At 39.0% G+C, this 14,598-nt stretch overlaps 1 protein-coding gene across 3 annotated transcripts in view; it reads right to left on the bottom strand.

The window, feature by feature from the left end:
• The window catches only part of ZNF608 (zinc finger protein 608), a 113,143-nt gene that overhangs the window by 6,861 nt on the left and 91,684 nt on the right, over positions 1-14,598 (bottom strand). For all 3 annotated transcript variants that reach the window (XM_073624751.1, XM_073624770.1, XM_073624762.1), the window contains exons 4-6: positions 7,522-7,609; positions 4,066-6,514; positions 1,981-2,386 (exon numbers count right to left, since the gene is read on the bottom strand). In XM_073624751.1, the coding sequence (XP_073480852.1) occupies positions 1,981-2,386; positions 4,066-6,514; positions 7,522-7,609 (2,943 nt within the window). The remainder of the gene's footprint in view (positions 1-1,980; positions 2,387-4,065; positions 6,515-7,521; positions 7,610-14,598) is intronic.

The raw sequence follows: 14,598 nt of genomic DNA on the forward strand, positions 1-14,598 counted from the left end.
ACACAGGGCTCTCAATGAGACAGTTTGAGAAGTGCCAGCAGAAGATTTGTGAGCAGAGAAAACTATGCTTTAAGTTTTCTCTGGATTTTGTAAGTCTAGATTGGGGCTGGAAACTTGAAGACTTCAAAGAGCATTGGGAGGGATGGAGTCTTCAGTCTTGTGTCTGGGTTTTCCAGAAGTTCTGCAGGTTGTGTGTGTGCCTAGGTGCACACACCCATTATAAGGCTGATCTGAGCATAGTTCATGGGAGTTGGTGTGGGAGCAGTTGCTGCAGCCAGGAGGGAGGTGTGCTACTGTTTAAGCAATATCCTTGAGACGGCACTCCATATGGGAGGGGTTCCAGGTCAGTGGACAGAGAGTTGGGCCAGCTGAGAGAGACGGGGATACCATAGCTGAGACAACTGGAAGAGTTTGTGGGGACCAGAGGGGACCATGAGTCTTGGAGGAGTGTGAAAGCCTGGAGTGTCAGGAGAACCCCTTCCTAGAGGCCAGGACTGAGCCTTTGCAGCTTTGTACTGCGACCAAGGCTGACTGAGCCTTGAGAGCCAGGTGGATTGGCATTTTTGTTTGTGTTTCAATAAAAGTGGGCTACCACGCCCTTAAACTTAAGTTCCTGTTGGCTGTGAACTCACTGAAAATGCATCTACCACTGAGTTAGACATCCCCCAATATCACAATATATAGGTTTGGGCATTTTTGGACTGTAAAATTATTCGGGAAATACGTAATATTTCTTTGACTTTGTGGATTCAGTAGGAAAGAATGCTATATAGGAAAGCGATGAGCCAGTGATAGACCAGACTATGCTGTGTGTGATCCCTTACATTGCCCAATTCCAGCATTGTCTATTGCGACTAGACAAGGATTTGGCTTTGCAGGGCTTAAGAAAACAACAAGGGATTACAACCATGCTAAAGACTTGTTCTCTTACACAATGATTTTCCAACTTGTTGGGAAGTCGCTGGTTAACTTGCTCTAATCTTTTCAATTTCAAAAGGAAAATAAGGTGTAAATCAGGTGTTTATCTCATCTGTTCATCAGCAAGGATTCAAAATGCATCACAACAGGTTTTTCATATACAATGAGATATCACCCTGTCTGATATACCAAGAGTAAACCTGACCAAAGACATTAGATGTCAGTGAGATTGTGCAACAAAATCTCTAGTATATTTAAAGTGGAACTAAACCCTGCTATATTCACCTCCTCTCTAGGGATGCAACGGGCATCTTCTGCCTGGCTTGTCCCAGGTTTTGGGTTTTTGGCCATCTCCATTGGCTGGACTAGGATAATATTACTTGGGGCTTCATTTTTCATGGCACTAAGGCATGCCAAGAATGCACATGCAAATCTCATTGTACATTCTAAAACATGTAGCGAAGACGAAAATAATATGCCTTTATTGTGGTAGACAAGTATGGGATAGATGTACAGGCAAATACATTTTTTACTTGAATGGGAAGCTGCACTTTGCAATGAAATTTCCCCCAGAGTTTAGTGAATTAGATGAAGCACAGTTGACCATCCACTCATATGCAAGCAAAAATGATGTTCTTTTCTTTGATTGCATATAATTGGGCATTTTTAGGGTCTAGAGTAAGTTGCCTTGCAAATTACAACATCCCTTGCAAAGTGAACAGCCTATTTGCCATTAGTAAATCAACCTCTGTGTCTCTTCTGAAATAAAAATCCTTCCTGCTAATAATTATTTAAAATCAGGGCTACGTTCAACAGTAAGCAATGAGCTAACATGAGCACTTCAGCTAAAATCTATGCTGAGAAAAAACTTTCTATGACTGAAAAAAAAAACATTTAGCAGACTAAATTAATACACAATTTTACAATAAAGTAACTGCTCTGTTTTGAAGAGTTTAAAAGGTATGTATTTGCATAAAAAAACTTGGAAAACAAATATCCCTTTTCCCCACAGATGTTTGAAAAAGTTACAAAAACTGCATGGTTTGAATATATGTTATTTACCTGGATAACTGTGCATCAAAACTGGAGACACTGCTCGATATGCTGGGTGATTGGGATCATACATCTGCGTATACGGGTAGGCATGCAAATACTGAATATATGATTGATGTTGGCTTATAGGTGAGGAAACAGCAACTCTTGCATTTCTTGAATCTTTCCAGTTTACAGGAGTCTTCCTGTCCTCATTCCTGCTCTTGTTTTCTTCTCCTAACTGGGATTCTGGGCGCTTGACCTCTTTGGTCTCTTCTTTTGTGACTGGTAATGTCACTGGTAACACACTCTCTTTAGAAGGAGTTTTCTGCAAATGTTCTTCCTTTATCTTCTTGTCTCTCTCTACTTCCTCAGATTTTTGCTGTTCTATGTACTTTGACTGGTAAATATAGTGGTGCCATCTTGAGTCAGCATCCTTTAATAGAGGAACATTTCATTCAGTTAAACCCAATATTAATTGTCAGAAGCCTTAATGTACAAGTACATATAATCTACAGCTGATAAAAATCTACATGTCATTTTTCATTAAAATTGGGATTACTTGTAAGAAAAAAAAAAAACAAGAAAAAAAAACTTTTTACTGGATGATTGTAATGGTCTCTCTCATTACTGATTGGTAAACATCAGTCATGAAATTGTATTGATTGTAATGGAATCTCTCTATACTGGTTGGTAAACCCTAGTCATGAAATCTGAACAAAGCACATATAGCTGTAGTGTTTACTTGTCTTTATCCAAAGCTCTAAGTGTCATTTTGCTCTGGTGCTTTGTTTCTCTGTTATCGGCATGTGGAGACCTTAGAACACAGCTTGTCTATTCAGAACACAGCTCTGCATCCTTCCTTCATTCCTGTGCTGTGTGTAATGGGGGTTTGTCCTCTTCCTCCAATTATCTCTCACACACTGTACAAGAACTCTAACTGCAGCTCTCCCTCCCCTCCTCTGTGCTCCTAACAGATGAAGAAGAATTTTATCCAAATTAAAAGTACATTTGAAGGAATGTAAAAAAGAGAAGAATGCAGATAAACAAGTAAAACTTTTGTAGGATAATTTGTTTCATTTCTGTGTATCATCTAAGGCTATTCACATCACTGGGTATATGTGAGGGTTTATAACCACTTTAAAGTGTCCCAGTTTAAAATACATGAACTCTGTAAAATAACATGTTTATATTGTAAAGTGCTGTGCAAACTGTTGGCGCTATATAAATCCTGTATAATAATAATAATAATAATAATGTTTAATACTTTCCTTTCCAGCAGACACTGAGATAAAACTTTGCTTTCTTTAATGGTGACTATGGCCACTGCTGGTATTCAACACTTTCAGATGTGTCAGATACCAGGTCCACCAGTGATCTCTGTGGTTACTCCTACTGGGCACTACTTTCTTACAGAACATAATAGTGATAAATACCAGCAGCACCCCTTTACTCTTCAAGAGAGTGACATTTTGACTCACAGCCCACTGGAAAGGTAAGTAATAACCATGTTATTCTACAGACTTTGCGTCATACATGTTAAGATCACTTTTTGTGGACTCTCCTCTTTAAGGGTAGTTATAAATTACCCAATGATAGAAAGAAGGGGCCCTAGACCAGCTTCTGGCATCTGAGGTGCTCCATATTAAACTGGGACGTTCAATTTGTTAGAAAATCTCTCTGAGTGGGCTTTCATCTTTATTCCTTTTAGTACCATTGGTTGAGAGTCACAGAAGATCCTAGAATCATAACACAACAATCCTATCTGTTGTTCTTAGGAAGACCTCTGTCTGTAAATGCTTATCTTAAGTCTACTAAAATCAGTAACATTTTCCTCATGTGTCAGATACACTTTATGCCTTTGTATGATTTTAGAATAAATGTGAGCTTTGCAAAACAGAAAAAGTACAAATAAACTAATATGGAATCTTACAAAAGTAAAACTGTAATAACTGATAAAGAATCATACAAATGAACCAAAATCCAAAACAATCCAATTGTTGCAAAGCCAAGCTGTAACTGTAATTCAAGTCTGACGAATGGATAGAGCAATATTTCCTATTGCAAACCTTAAGAAACCAGGCAAATCTCTCATTAATTAATTGTAGGTCTTACCTGTTTAAATCGTGCAGTGGGGTCTACTCCTGTTTGCTTCATTGAATCCATTACAGATTTCATTTCAACTGCCTCTTTTATGAGTTGGTGGTTTTCCATTTGCTTTGCCTTGAAGCTATCACATGAAAGTTGCTGATGATTAGGCAACATTTGGGCTTTCACTTGATCTTCTGTTTTACTGACAACACCTATTTTAGAGTTCACTTTACTTGGTTCAGGAGTAGAAGGCGCTTTTGAAATGGTAGCAGATGGCATATTTTTAATTTTGCTATCATCTTTTCCTGGCTCCTTAGAAGAACTGTCAGGTTTTCTTTCACACTCCCTTCCAGTTTGTGTTATTTTTTGTTCTGCCATTCTCTGGTCTTCATAATATTTTTCATACTGTTGCCTATATGCAGGGTTTGATGCAATTAAAGACTTTTGGTCCATATATAGTCCATAGGCATACTGTCCATAGTAAAGTGACTGGGCCAGTGCAGGGTGCCTCTGTGTGATAACAGATTGATGCTGAGGTGGCACATTATTGGAACTTATGTCATTCTTTTTACTCTCCATATTGTCCAAGTTCTCTTTCTTTTCAACTTCGTCATCTGCTTCCTTTTTGCTTTTACCACCCTGAGGGGAATTAATATTTCCAGTTACAGTAGTGTTGACCTGTCCAGAATGCACATAGGTTGGGGAATAATAAGGGTCATAACCATGATAATATGGAGAATGAGATTCTTTCATGTGAGATGATTGAGAAATAGGTGTAGATTGACCCTTAACAACATTGTCTTTATTACATATAATTTCAGAGGGAGAGCTAGTCTTTGACCTCATGCCTTCTGATCTGCTATCAGAACCACCATCATCAGCAGCATCTGAAATATCAGAGTATGCTGGACTATTTGTCTTTGCAGCAGAACTATCACCACCATTTTGTGTCATGACATGCAATGGAGCCATGGGGGACTGTCCATTTATCACAGTGCTGCATTCAACCCTAGAGGCACTTCCTATAGATGGGCTTGGCGCATTGTCTGTAAATGTATAGACCTTATCGGCTTCAGCTTTGATACTAGCCATTCGGCTTTCTTGTGTTTCTGGTAGTCCATTAGTAAGAGATTCGCTCTTGTTAAGATTATCTTTTCCAAAATTACCAGATAAATCCTTTCCAGATGCTTTTAAATCCTCTACTTTACACATTTTAGAGTCTGCCTTAGGACTTACAGCATCTTTACTTTCCTTCTCCTTTAGTTTTCTTTTTTCCTTTTTCTTTTTGTCCTTGAGTGACGTGAGAGAAGGATTTACAGTGCTTGGCTCACCCATAATTGTAGGCTTTGGTTGAATAGGTTTTAATGGGGGGCTCTTTGGTGTTGCCTGGCCAACAGGAGTTGTTAAAGAGGGTAATCCTGTTATTGTTCCTGTAGTAGTGTTTGTAAAGGCTGGACTAGGTATAGCTATTAATTGAGGAGGTGTGGGAGCTGGAGCCGGAGCGATTGGCCGTGCCAATTTCAGTTTTGAAAGGTTTTTTTCAACCTTACAGTTGTTGGATTTTTTACCTTTTTCATTTTTCTTGTCAATTAGTCCTTCTGCTTCCAGTTTTGGCATTTCTACTGTGAGATTGCCATCTAAGATTGCACAATTGTCCAGTGAAACTGACATGTTTGATATTATGGGAAGGTTATTAAGTTCCACATTAAGAACTTTCTTTTTTCCAGAATTCTTGCCTGCTTTGGAACTCATTTGGTTTGGACAGTTGTTTGCTAAATCTCGTTTGCCCTTTGGTGTACCAGGGGCACTTTGTGAACCGGGCGACATGGGTGTTTTTATTTGATCCAAACTTGTGCTTGACTCATTGCATTCAAGTGCCACATTGCTCAGTGCTTCCTCACAGTCTGAAACTTTGTCCTCGCTATCCTGCTCAAACTCCAGTTTGTTTTCAGCATCCAAATGTGCATGTGCCTGGTGATATCTCAGCCCATTTATGTGCTTGTACTTTTTGTTGCAGTTTGGATGTGGACAGTCTATTAAAACGGGAGATGAGCAGCCTTGATCTGAAAAAGAAGAGTCATTTTTGCCTTGTGGAGTTGTTGGCATGCTACGAGAATTTGTTCTAACCCTTTTTCCTGATTTATTGTCCTCTGAACTGGAATTGAGATCTAGTTCCATTGGAGGCTTGTTTTTCCTTTTGCCAGCAGGAGAAGGGCTTGCTTTAACATCCTCCATTGAACAGTTTGGAGGGGTACGGCGACCACTTGTATTAATGCTTCCACGTCTCCCTTTCCCATTAGCACCTCCTCTATTTTTATTGTGGAGCCCTCTCAATTCTGTAAAATTTGCATCACCACCAGGAGCTGCTGCTGCTGCTGCTGTTGGTGGTGCGCCTGGTGCTGCCGACCTTGCCCTTTTTCCTCTTCCACGGCCCCCACGCATTTCAAGGTCACTTGTAGGTGAATCACAAAACCTGTACATACATAAGAAAAGTTAAAATAATGTATAGTCCCTAAGAAAGATGCATTTTTCACTATGTTATAGCCTGTATATGGACCTTCTAGCATCTAGCAGTTGAACGTTTTATTTGCCTGTGTAAGGGGAAAAAAAATCATGTTTACTTTAATGCCAGCCCCTGTAACCATTTGCACATTTTTTTAACTTTGTCTTCTTTGAATATTATCCTGGTTATTAGGGAGTACTTGACTCATTCCACTTCTGTCCATTTAATTGTGCTTGTGTTTAGTGACTGGCATTTAAGCCCTCAGTGCTGGTACATGGTGATTTGAAAAGAGCCGTCCGACCTCTGCAAACTCCAAGTTATAACATGGAATTCAGTTGGTGTATAGGGAAATTTAGCCAGCTATGGGGATTAAAATTAAACTAATTAAATAATAATTTAATTTAACCTGTTGTTTTGCCTTACTTAATACTTTCATCCCAGATGCTAGCCAGTTGCTGAGAGCAACATCCAGTGGTACAATGACCATTTGATGGTCAATCCAGAAGCACATTCCAGATGTTTTGTGAAGGAAATGAACATCTGTGTAAATTTGGTACTATATATGTATGGTCACCATCTGTTGCAGAACAGATTGCAGGGTTTTAGCCCGACCTGTCTTTATTTAAAGACTTGAATTTCATTTAGTGAATTTTCTTTAATCATTATGTCAAATAATGTAAGAAGACCTGTTCCATGAATTGATTTCTGCTATGTTTCTTTTGTGTTATAATTTTCACATTACACTAGTGTGGAGGAGTGGTAGTATAGCAAAAGTATACTTATGACATAAGGGGGCAAGGATATTGCCTAAACAGTTAGGGTTTAACAATGTATAAAATATGGGGAGAGTAAAGTAAGAATCATGCTCTGATCCTGTATATAAAATGTACAGAGCTGGACTCAAAGCTGTATCTATGTCATCCACAGGCTACAGTTAGGCAAAGTTGGCTCCGTTTGGATTTAAGTCAGTATATTACCTTGGAGGTGCCCAGTCATGCTTCGTGCAATCCAGTAAAGTACCAACGTATGTCTTATTCCGCCATGTGACATTAACAACCAAAACACCTGCAAGTTGAAAGAACACTTGTGAGTTTGTATATTTTGGCAGTTCATGAACACATTGAATCATTGCATTATATACAATTTCATTGATTTAGTTTTCTTCCTTTTTTTGGTTTTATTGGCCCCTGAAATGTACAGGAAATAGTTTATGTGTATGCACAATCAAGACAGAACCCGAAGAATTGACCGCAGGAAATAGCTGTTGCTGAAAATAAAACATATATTGAAACTGCAATGCATGTCATGCTAGGTTAAATGACGGAAGCCATGAGATACACCATCATCAATTTAGACATGTAAACCAGAAAAACATATTACCCCTTTTGGAAAAAAAATTATTACCTTTGCTTAAAAGGTATAAAGCTATTCCCTATTGTGTACAAAATTATCATACCTATCTACACAGGCTACAATAGTATGTGCAGTCATTTATTTTAGGTTATTATTTCAATTTACCTGAACGTAATTGTCCACCCATAAACATTTTACCCATGCGTTTAGAAAAAAATTGGATTCTTCATAAATCTCTTGTAAAGAAGGAAAATTAATTTTGAGACAATAAAATGGGCCATAATCCCCACCCTCCCATAAGTCCTGGGACATTTACTCTTCACACATGTATAAGTACATGTATGCAAATACAGAGAAGTACTTTATGCATTTTGCACTACAAATACAGTAAACTGGGCTATGTTACTTAGTCTGTGATGAAGCATATGTGTGTAATGAACACTGCTTAAGAGAAAATATAAAAGACATAAAAAGCTCACCATTCAATGACTGATAGAAAACATAAAAGCTTGCACAAATACTTAAACTGGATCCTTAGTAAAAAGAGGCTTTTGTTATTTCCTTTTCTCTGAGGGCTTCAAGATTCTCAAATTAAGTCAATGAAGGATTGGTGGTGAGCTGTTGCTGCAAACAATTCAAAGTGACTAACTATAGATGCAGCTACAAAGCAACAAATGGTTCACAGCTTTTACATTAATGGTTTGTAGCAGGCACAGCTAAACTGTTTATTGTTGAGAAGTCAACCAATATGGTATACCTCATTTTCATGTTGATATTAAAATGCTAAAATATCTAAACCCCATCACAGAACACAAAGATGCCTGGAATATAAAAAATGAATGTAATATACAGTATAAAAGCATCAAAAAGAGAATAAATCAAATATGTCTTATGTTGCTCACAAAGCCTTTGAAGGGGAAAAAAACCTCTTATATTTGAGATGTTAACTGAATTTAGTCATGTGAGTTCTGCTATTACTCTCATTAGGCATTCCAGCAAGACGAGGTTTTAATATTCCCAGACTACCTTGGGTATCCAAAGGGAATAATTACTCTTGGGCCCCATAGAATTCCAATATGCTAGGAAAATCACAACAACAATAACAAAAGTTTCCAAGGCTTAAAGCAGAGTTCCGGCCACATTTTTTTTTATTGATCCGAGCATAATTAATTATTACATTAAAAAATTATTATATAATTTTAACAATGGATGTTGCTAAAATAAAAATGTTATACTCACAAGTTTTTCTCTCCTGTTGTGGCCGTTGCCATCATGATTGTGGGCATGTGAAGCCCAATCAATAACTCTTCCTGGATACGCTTAGGAGAGGTACATGCTGGGTAACCAGTATACACCTCTCGATCTTGTGCATGCGCGATTCACCAGCGGCCATAGCGCCGATTGTTTCTAAAGTTGCCATAACAACAGGCGGCGATGGAGGAAGGTCCCACCCCGTTGTTATGGCAACATAGATAAACACATCTTGGTGCTGTGATCCGCCTTAAACTGCATCATTTCCTGTCAGGAAATAATGTGATTTTTGATCACAGTACTGCCCACAGACTCCTGGGAAATTATGTAATTTCCCAGGAGCACAGGTGAGGGAGGAAGTGACGAGGAGCTCCACGAACCAGGAAGTGGCAGATTAGGAAGACTACATAGCAATAGGCCGATTCTGGTAAGTATAAAAAAATTTCCACCAAATGTTTTTTTATAGGTTTAGAAGAGTCTGATTTTGAAAAAAAAAATTCAAGGTGGAACTCCGCTTTAATATGCTTGTTATCACTAGAATACTAAACAATGTACTGTCTTGATTATTGTGTTGTTTATACTGATTACAGGGGAAATGGAAAAGGTTTAGGTACTCTATATCACTAACAATATATTCCATCAATCTTATTCTCTGATTTTCTTTCCTGCATATTCTAATTTTTCAATTTATATAAATGTCAAAAATTGAAAAGAATACAGGGAAAGGGTGAAATCTAAACGCACAAAATAACAAACCAAACTGGTAAAAAAAAGCTTTTACAAATATGTATAATGTTTCCAAAAGGAGTGAATATGGCAGCATAGAACACAAATATTCTGTAATATATTTTTCTGATCCTTGTTAAAACACAAGTTGGATGACTGGTCACTTTTGCTATTAAATAATAAAACATTTTAAATACTTCCTAGATCAGTAACACACTCTCGATCATGCTCTTTCACCATATATTTGTTAATTCTTCTCTTTTACATTTTTTTAACCCAAGAGCAAAAATGAAATATATTGTGGCTTACTAGTCCCTGGATGTTTTTTCCACATTTTTCCTTATTTTAACCTGGTCACCTAGCCAGTAACATACTTCCTTCCTGGCCAGGCCAGGGTACCAAACGACTGGCAGAGCAAGGAGAGGGACCCCAGGGGGCAGACGCCTTCGAGCAAAAAAGAAAAAAGCTTTGGCTGGAACAGGGATTTTTAATTTAAGCACCGTGGTTCTCAGTCAGGAAGAAAAACTGGTACTTGATAAAGGCCTAAAATTCGCACCACCCAGGAAACTAAACAAGTTTGAAACTTATATGGATATTCATAAATTCATTCGCAAAATTAACATCAAGAGATACTTGCTTTCTAACCCCATCCAGGAGAGAAATGTGTTTCCCAATGACTACCAACATTCGGGATTGGCCAATGCCTCTTTATTTAACCCCCCAGGTGCTATGGCACCCTCTATTAAGGTTTTCAAGGAGGTTCTTTTGAGGGATTTAGACAAAATGCCTATTAAGAGGGTAAAATTTGATCGTGAGCTTCATACCGGACTTGATTCTCTTTGTAACAACAAAGAGTTAGTTATTAGACCGGCAGACAAAGGGGGAGGGATTGTGGTTCTCAATAGAGGAGACTACCTCCAGGAAATGTATAGGATCCTTGGGGATAGGGAGACCTACACTCCTCTTGATTCTGATCCCAAAACCCCTTATCTCAGAGAACTGAGGAAGCTGGTCGATTGGGGGTACACTCAAGGAATCCTCAATAAGAAAGAGAAGGCCTACCTGATACCTAAAGCCCCCCGTACCCCTGTGATATACTATCTGCCGAAAGTACACAAACATCCCACCTGCCCCCCGGGACGTCCCATTGTGAGTGGGATTGATTCCCTCACGTCCCGGGTGGGCAGGTATATAGATTTTTTTCTACAACCCCTGGTGGGGAAAATGCCTTCCCTCATCAGGGATTCCAAGCATACTGTTAATATACTAGCCAACTTTACCCCCACTCCCAACATGTGGATGGTGAATGCGGACGTTACGTCCCTATACACGATTATTCCCCATGAGTTGGGTTTTTATGCGGTCGAATATTATCTAAGAAGGGACTCTGAACTATATGATGAACAAATTAATTTTATTTTGGCACTCCTAAGATACGCCGCGTCACCTAATTATTTTTGGTTCGATAAGTGTTTCTATCGACAAGACCGTGGAGTTGCGATGGGGGCTAAGTATGCCCCCAGTCTTGCAAACCTGTTTATAGCCCTGTGGGAGGAGGATGTCGTCCATGTTTGCCAGAGGCCCCAGTTAAAACTGTGGACTAGGTACATTGACGACATCCTCCTCCTGTGGGATGGCGATCGCAGTGACCTAGACCTCTTTATTGAGGAACTTAATTCCAATAATAGGGGCATTGTGCTTAATTTTGAAGCCAGTCAGTCCAATATCCATTTTTTGGACCTTAATATTGATCTACAAGGGGACCGGTTTGTAACCTCTACCTTTTTCAAAAAAACAGACCACAACTCGTATATTCCTTTGAACAGCTGTCACCACAGATCATGGCTCCGGTCGGTACCCAAGAGCCAATTTTTGCGACTTAAACGTAACTGTACTGACAATTCCCAGTTCTTGCAACAGGCCGGAGTCCTGATGAACTGTTTTGTGGAAAAAGGGTATAATATGGAATTTCTAACCCAAACCTTGGATGTTGTTAAGGATATTGACAGGGAACAGTTACTTAGCCAGGGGGTACCCCCCAGAGAGAATTCCGTTGCTCTCCCCTTTATTACTACCTATTCAATACAGCACAGCAACATTAAAAGCTTACTTAACAAACATTGGCACCTATTGGGGAATGATCCGGTCTTGAGAACTGTTGTCCCAGATAAACCACAAGTGATCTTTAGGGGAGCATCGTCACTTAGGAATAGATTAGCTCCTAACGTTCTTGATCCCATCAGAGGCACCCAGTACTACAAACGTGGTAGATGCCGTGTTTGTAAGCTCAATTCTGCGACATGCAGACGAACCCAGAAATTCACCTCCTATAGTACTCATGAGGAGCATGATATTAGGCCCTTCATTACTTGCGCAACGGAGGGGGTCGTTTACCTGCTGCAGTGCCTGTGTGGGTTACAGTATGTGGGCAGGACTAGGTGACCCCTCTCCGTTCGTTTAAATGAACATATTACCAACATTCTAAATGGCTTTCCTAAGCATTCTGTTTCAAAACATTACTTGACCACCCATAATAAAGACCCCTCCAAAACACTTTTTTTGGGAATCGATAGATATCGGCCCCATTGGAGGGGCAGCTCCTTGGTTAGGAGCATCTCAAAACTTGAGATGCTCTGGATACATAAAATTAAGTGCTATGCCCCACATGGGCTCAATGTAGATACTGACACTAATGCTTTCATTGACAACTCATAGGAAATAATTAAACCCTCAAAATTTCTGGTCTAACAAATAGTCCTTTATTCACTTAGAGTCCTGGGTTACCTCTAAGTATTATTCCATACATTTAATAAATGGCCAATATTAGTTATACATTATTCCTGGGTGGGTATATGCTCCATTAGTTATTCCTAGACTCTACCTAATGGGGTATGCACCCCATTATTGGTTTTGTAGACTTGTTATCCTAGGTTTGGGATTGGTTAATGTCCAACGATATTTTGTTTTGATGTTTATTATGTGATTGATGTTTATGTTGTATTTAGTGCTCTGTATATTTACACTTGGGGAACAAAATCACCTTCCTCTCCCCTAGGACTATCCATTTAGGTAATTTTTATCGGGGTATGGTGCGCGTTTGCCTTTGAGAATCTAGAACAGATAAGAATGGCTTTAAGAATGCCCCTGTCATACCCTCTAAGCCTTTGACTTCCTTCTCTAATGAGCCACCCATACGTGGTATATCGTATAAGGATGCCATTTAACTACTTAATTCCAATTAAGTTTGTTATACTGTAGAAGGATGTCATTCAATTATTAATTTTTAATTAATTTTTAATTATTTTTATTATTATTATTTATCTTTAAGGTTTCGATTCTCCTGTCAGTCTATGGATCTACCTACCTATAATGTTAATATACACTTGACATTATTATTTGGTCCATTCTTGTTTGCATCAGAAACGGGTATATGATGTAATGTATAATCCCTCATCTAAGATGGCGTTTCTTTGCCATCCGCCCTTATCTAGTGGAATGCAAGGTGATTTCCGGTCCCGTCTTCAGTACGAGGCCTGGTTACGGTGTTTTATTATTTAAGTGCGACACGTCAGTGCGTCGCCCGTGCCCCAGACGACGTCAGAGTGTGACGAAACGTACGTCGGGCGTGCTGACGTGCTGACGTGCTGCATCTACCGTCTGCAGGACGGGCGTTCGCTTCCAGCCGGCCGGCTTTATGTGCTTTTGTTTATCCATCTGAGTGTAAGTGCGATTTTAATATTTTTAATAAAAGGTGAAAGCAGGATTACGCTATGTTGCTCTTCTTCTCTCCTTGGTGTACCTCCCTTGAGATTCATCCCTAGCTAGGGGTCATATCTCTACAATACAGTGAATACTGGATAATTGGGGAACAGCGTGCTTATTCCAGGCGAAGGTGGTGTGTTTTTCTTTGGTGGTCCCATCCTGAAAGGCCCCGACCGGGTTAAGGTCGCAAGCTTCCCTAAGCTTGCCGTTTGGTAAGCACGCATTCCTACCAATACCACAGTGGTGCGGTGAAGGACACATTGATTTATTTGTATTCCCACCTATCTACGTTTCTCACTATATCCACTATCTGAAATCGATTCTGGATAGGACTTTTTACCTCTATCGGTTACTATGAACTTTATTATGAACTTTGGAATTAATCCTAATTTTGGGTCTAATATTCAATTTATTTGATTTGGTTTATATCATATAAACCTTTGTTGTCACAGCGCTGCTCCTTATTGAATAATTTGTAATGTGTGTATCCCACTTTTAGCGGCTGCTTTTATATTTATATCTATATTTATTTTATTCACTGATTTATAACTTTTGGTTTTTTCATTCTTATTTTCTCAATATGTTTTGTATGTATTAATTTTATATAGCGCGGTGGTTTGCCCTTTCTTAATACTTCCTAAAATAGTGTGACCACCCACTCTTACTGTATATGTATAGAGCAGCACCCTAGAACAGACTTCAGAACACTTCCCCATCTTTGCCAAAACAGTGATGTTTTGTAGTCTATTGAGATAGCAGTGAACAAAGTAGCTCCCTAATTGTGTTGTGCATATGTTTGTCCGATAAAAATGAAAATAAAAATGATAGCAATTCATACAACATTCTGGTTGCAACTTTAGTGGCACTTAGATAGTGTTGTGAGACAAAAACTACATAAGTGAGAATTGTTTGACAATATAGGGAATTCAGTTGTGAAAACCTGAAAACACATATCTAGGTTA

The sequence above is a fragment of the Aquarana catesbeiana genome, linkage group LG01 (genome assembly GCF_042186555.1).
Source record: "Aquarana catesbeiana isolate 2022-GZ linkage group LG01, ASM4218655v1, whole genome shotgun sequence".
Classification (NCBI taxonomy): Eukaryota; Metazoa; Chordata; class Amphibia; order Anura; family Ranidae; genus Aquarana; species Aquarana catesbeiana.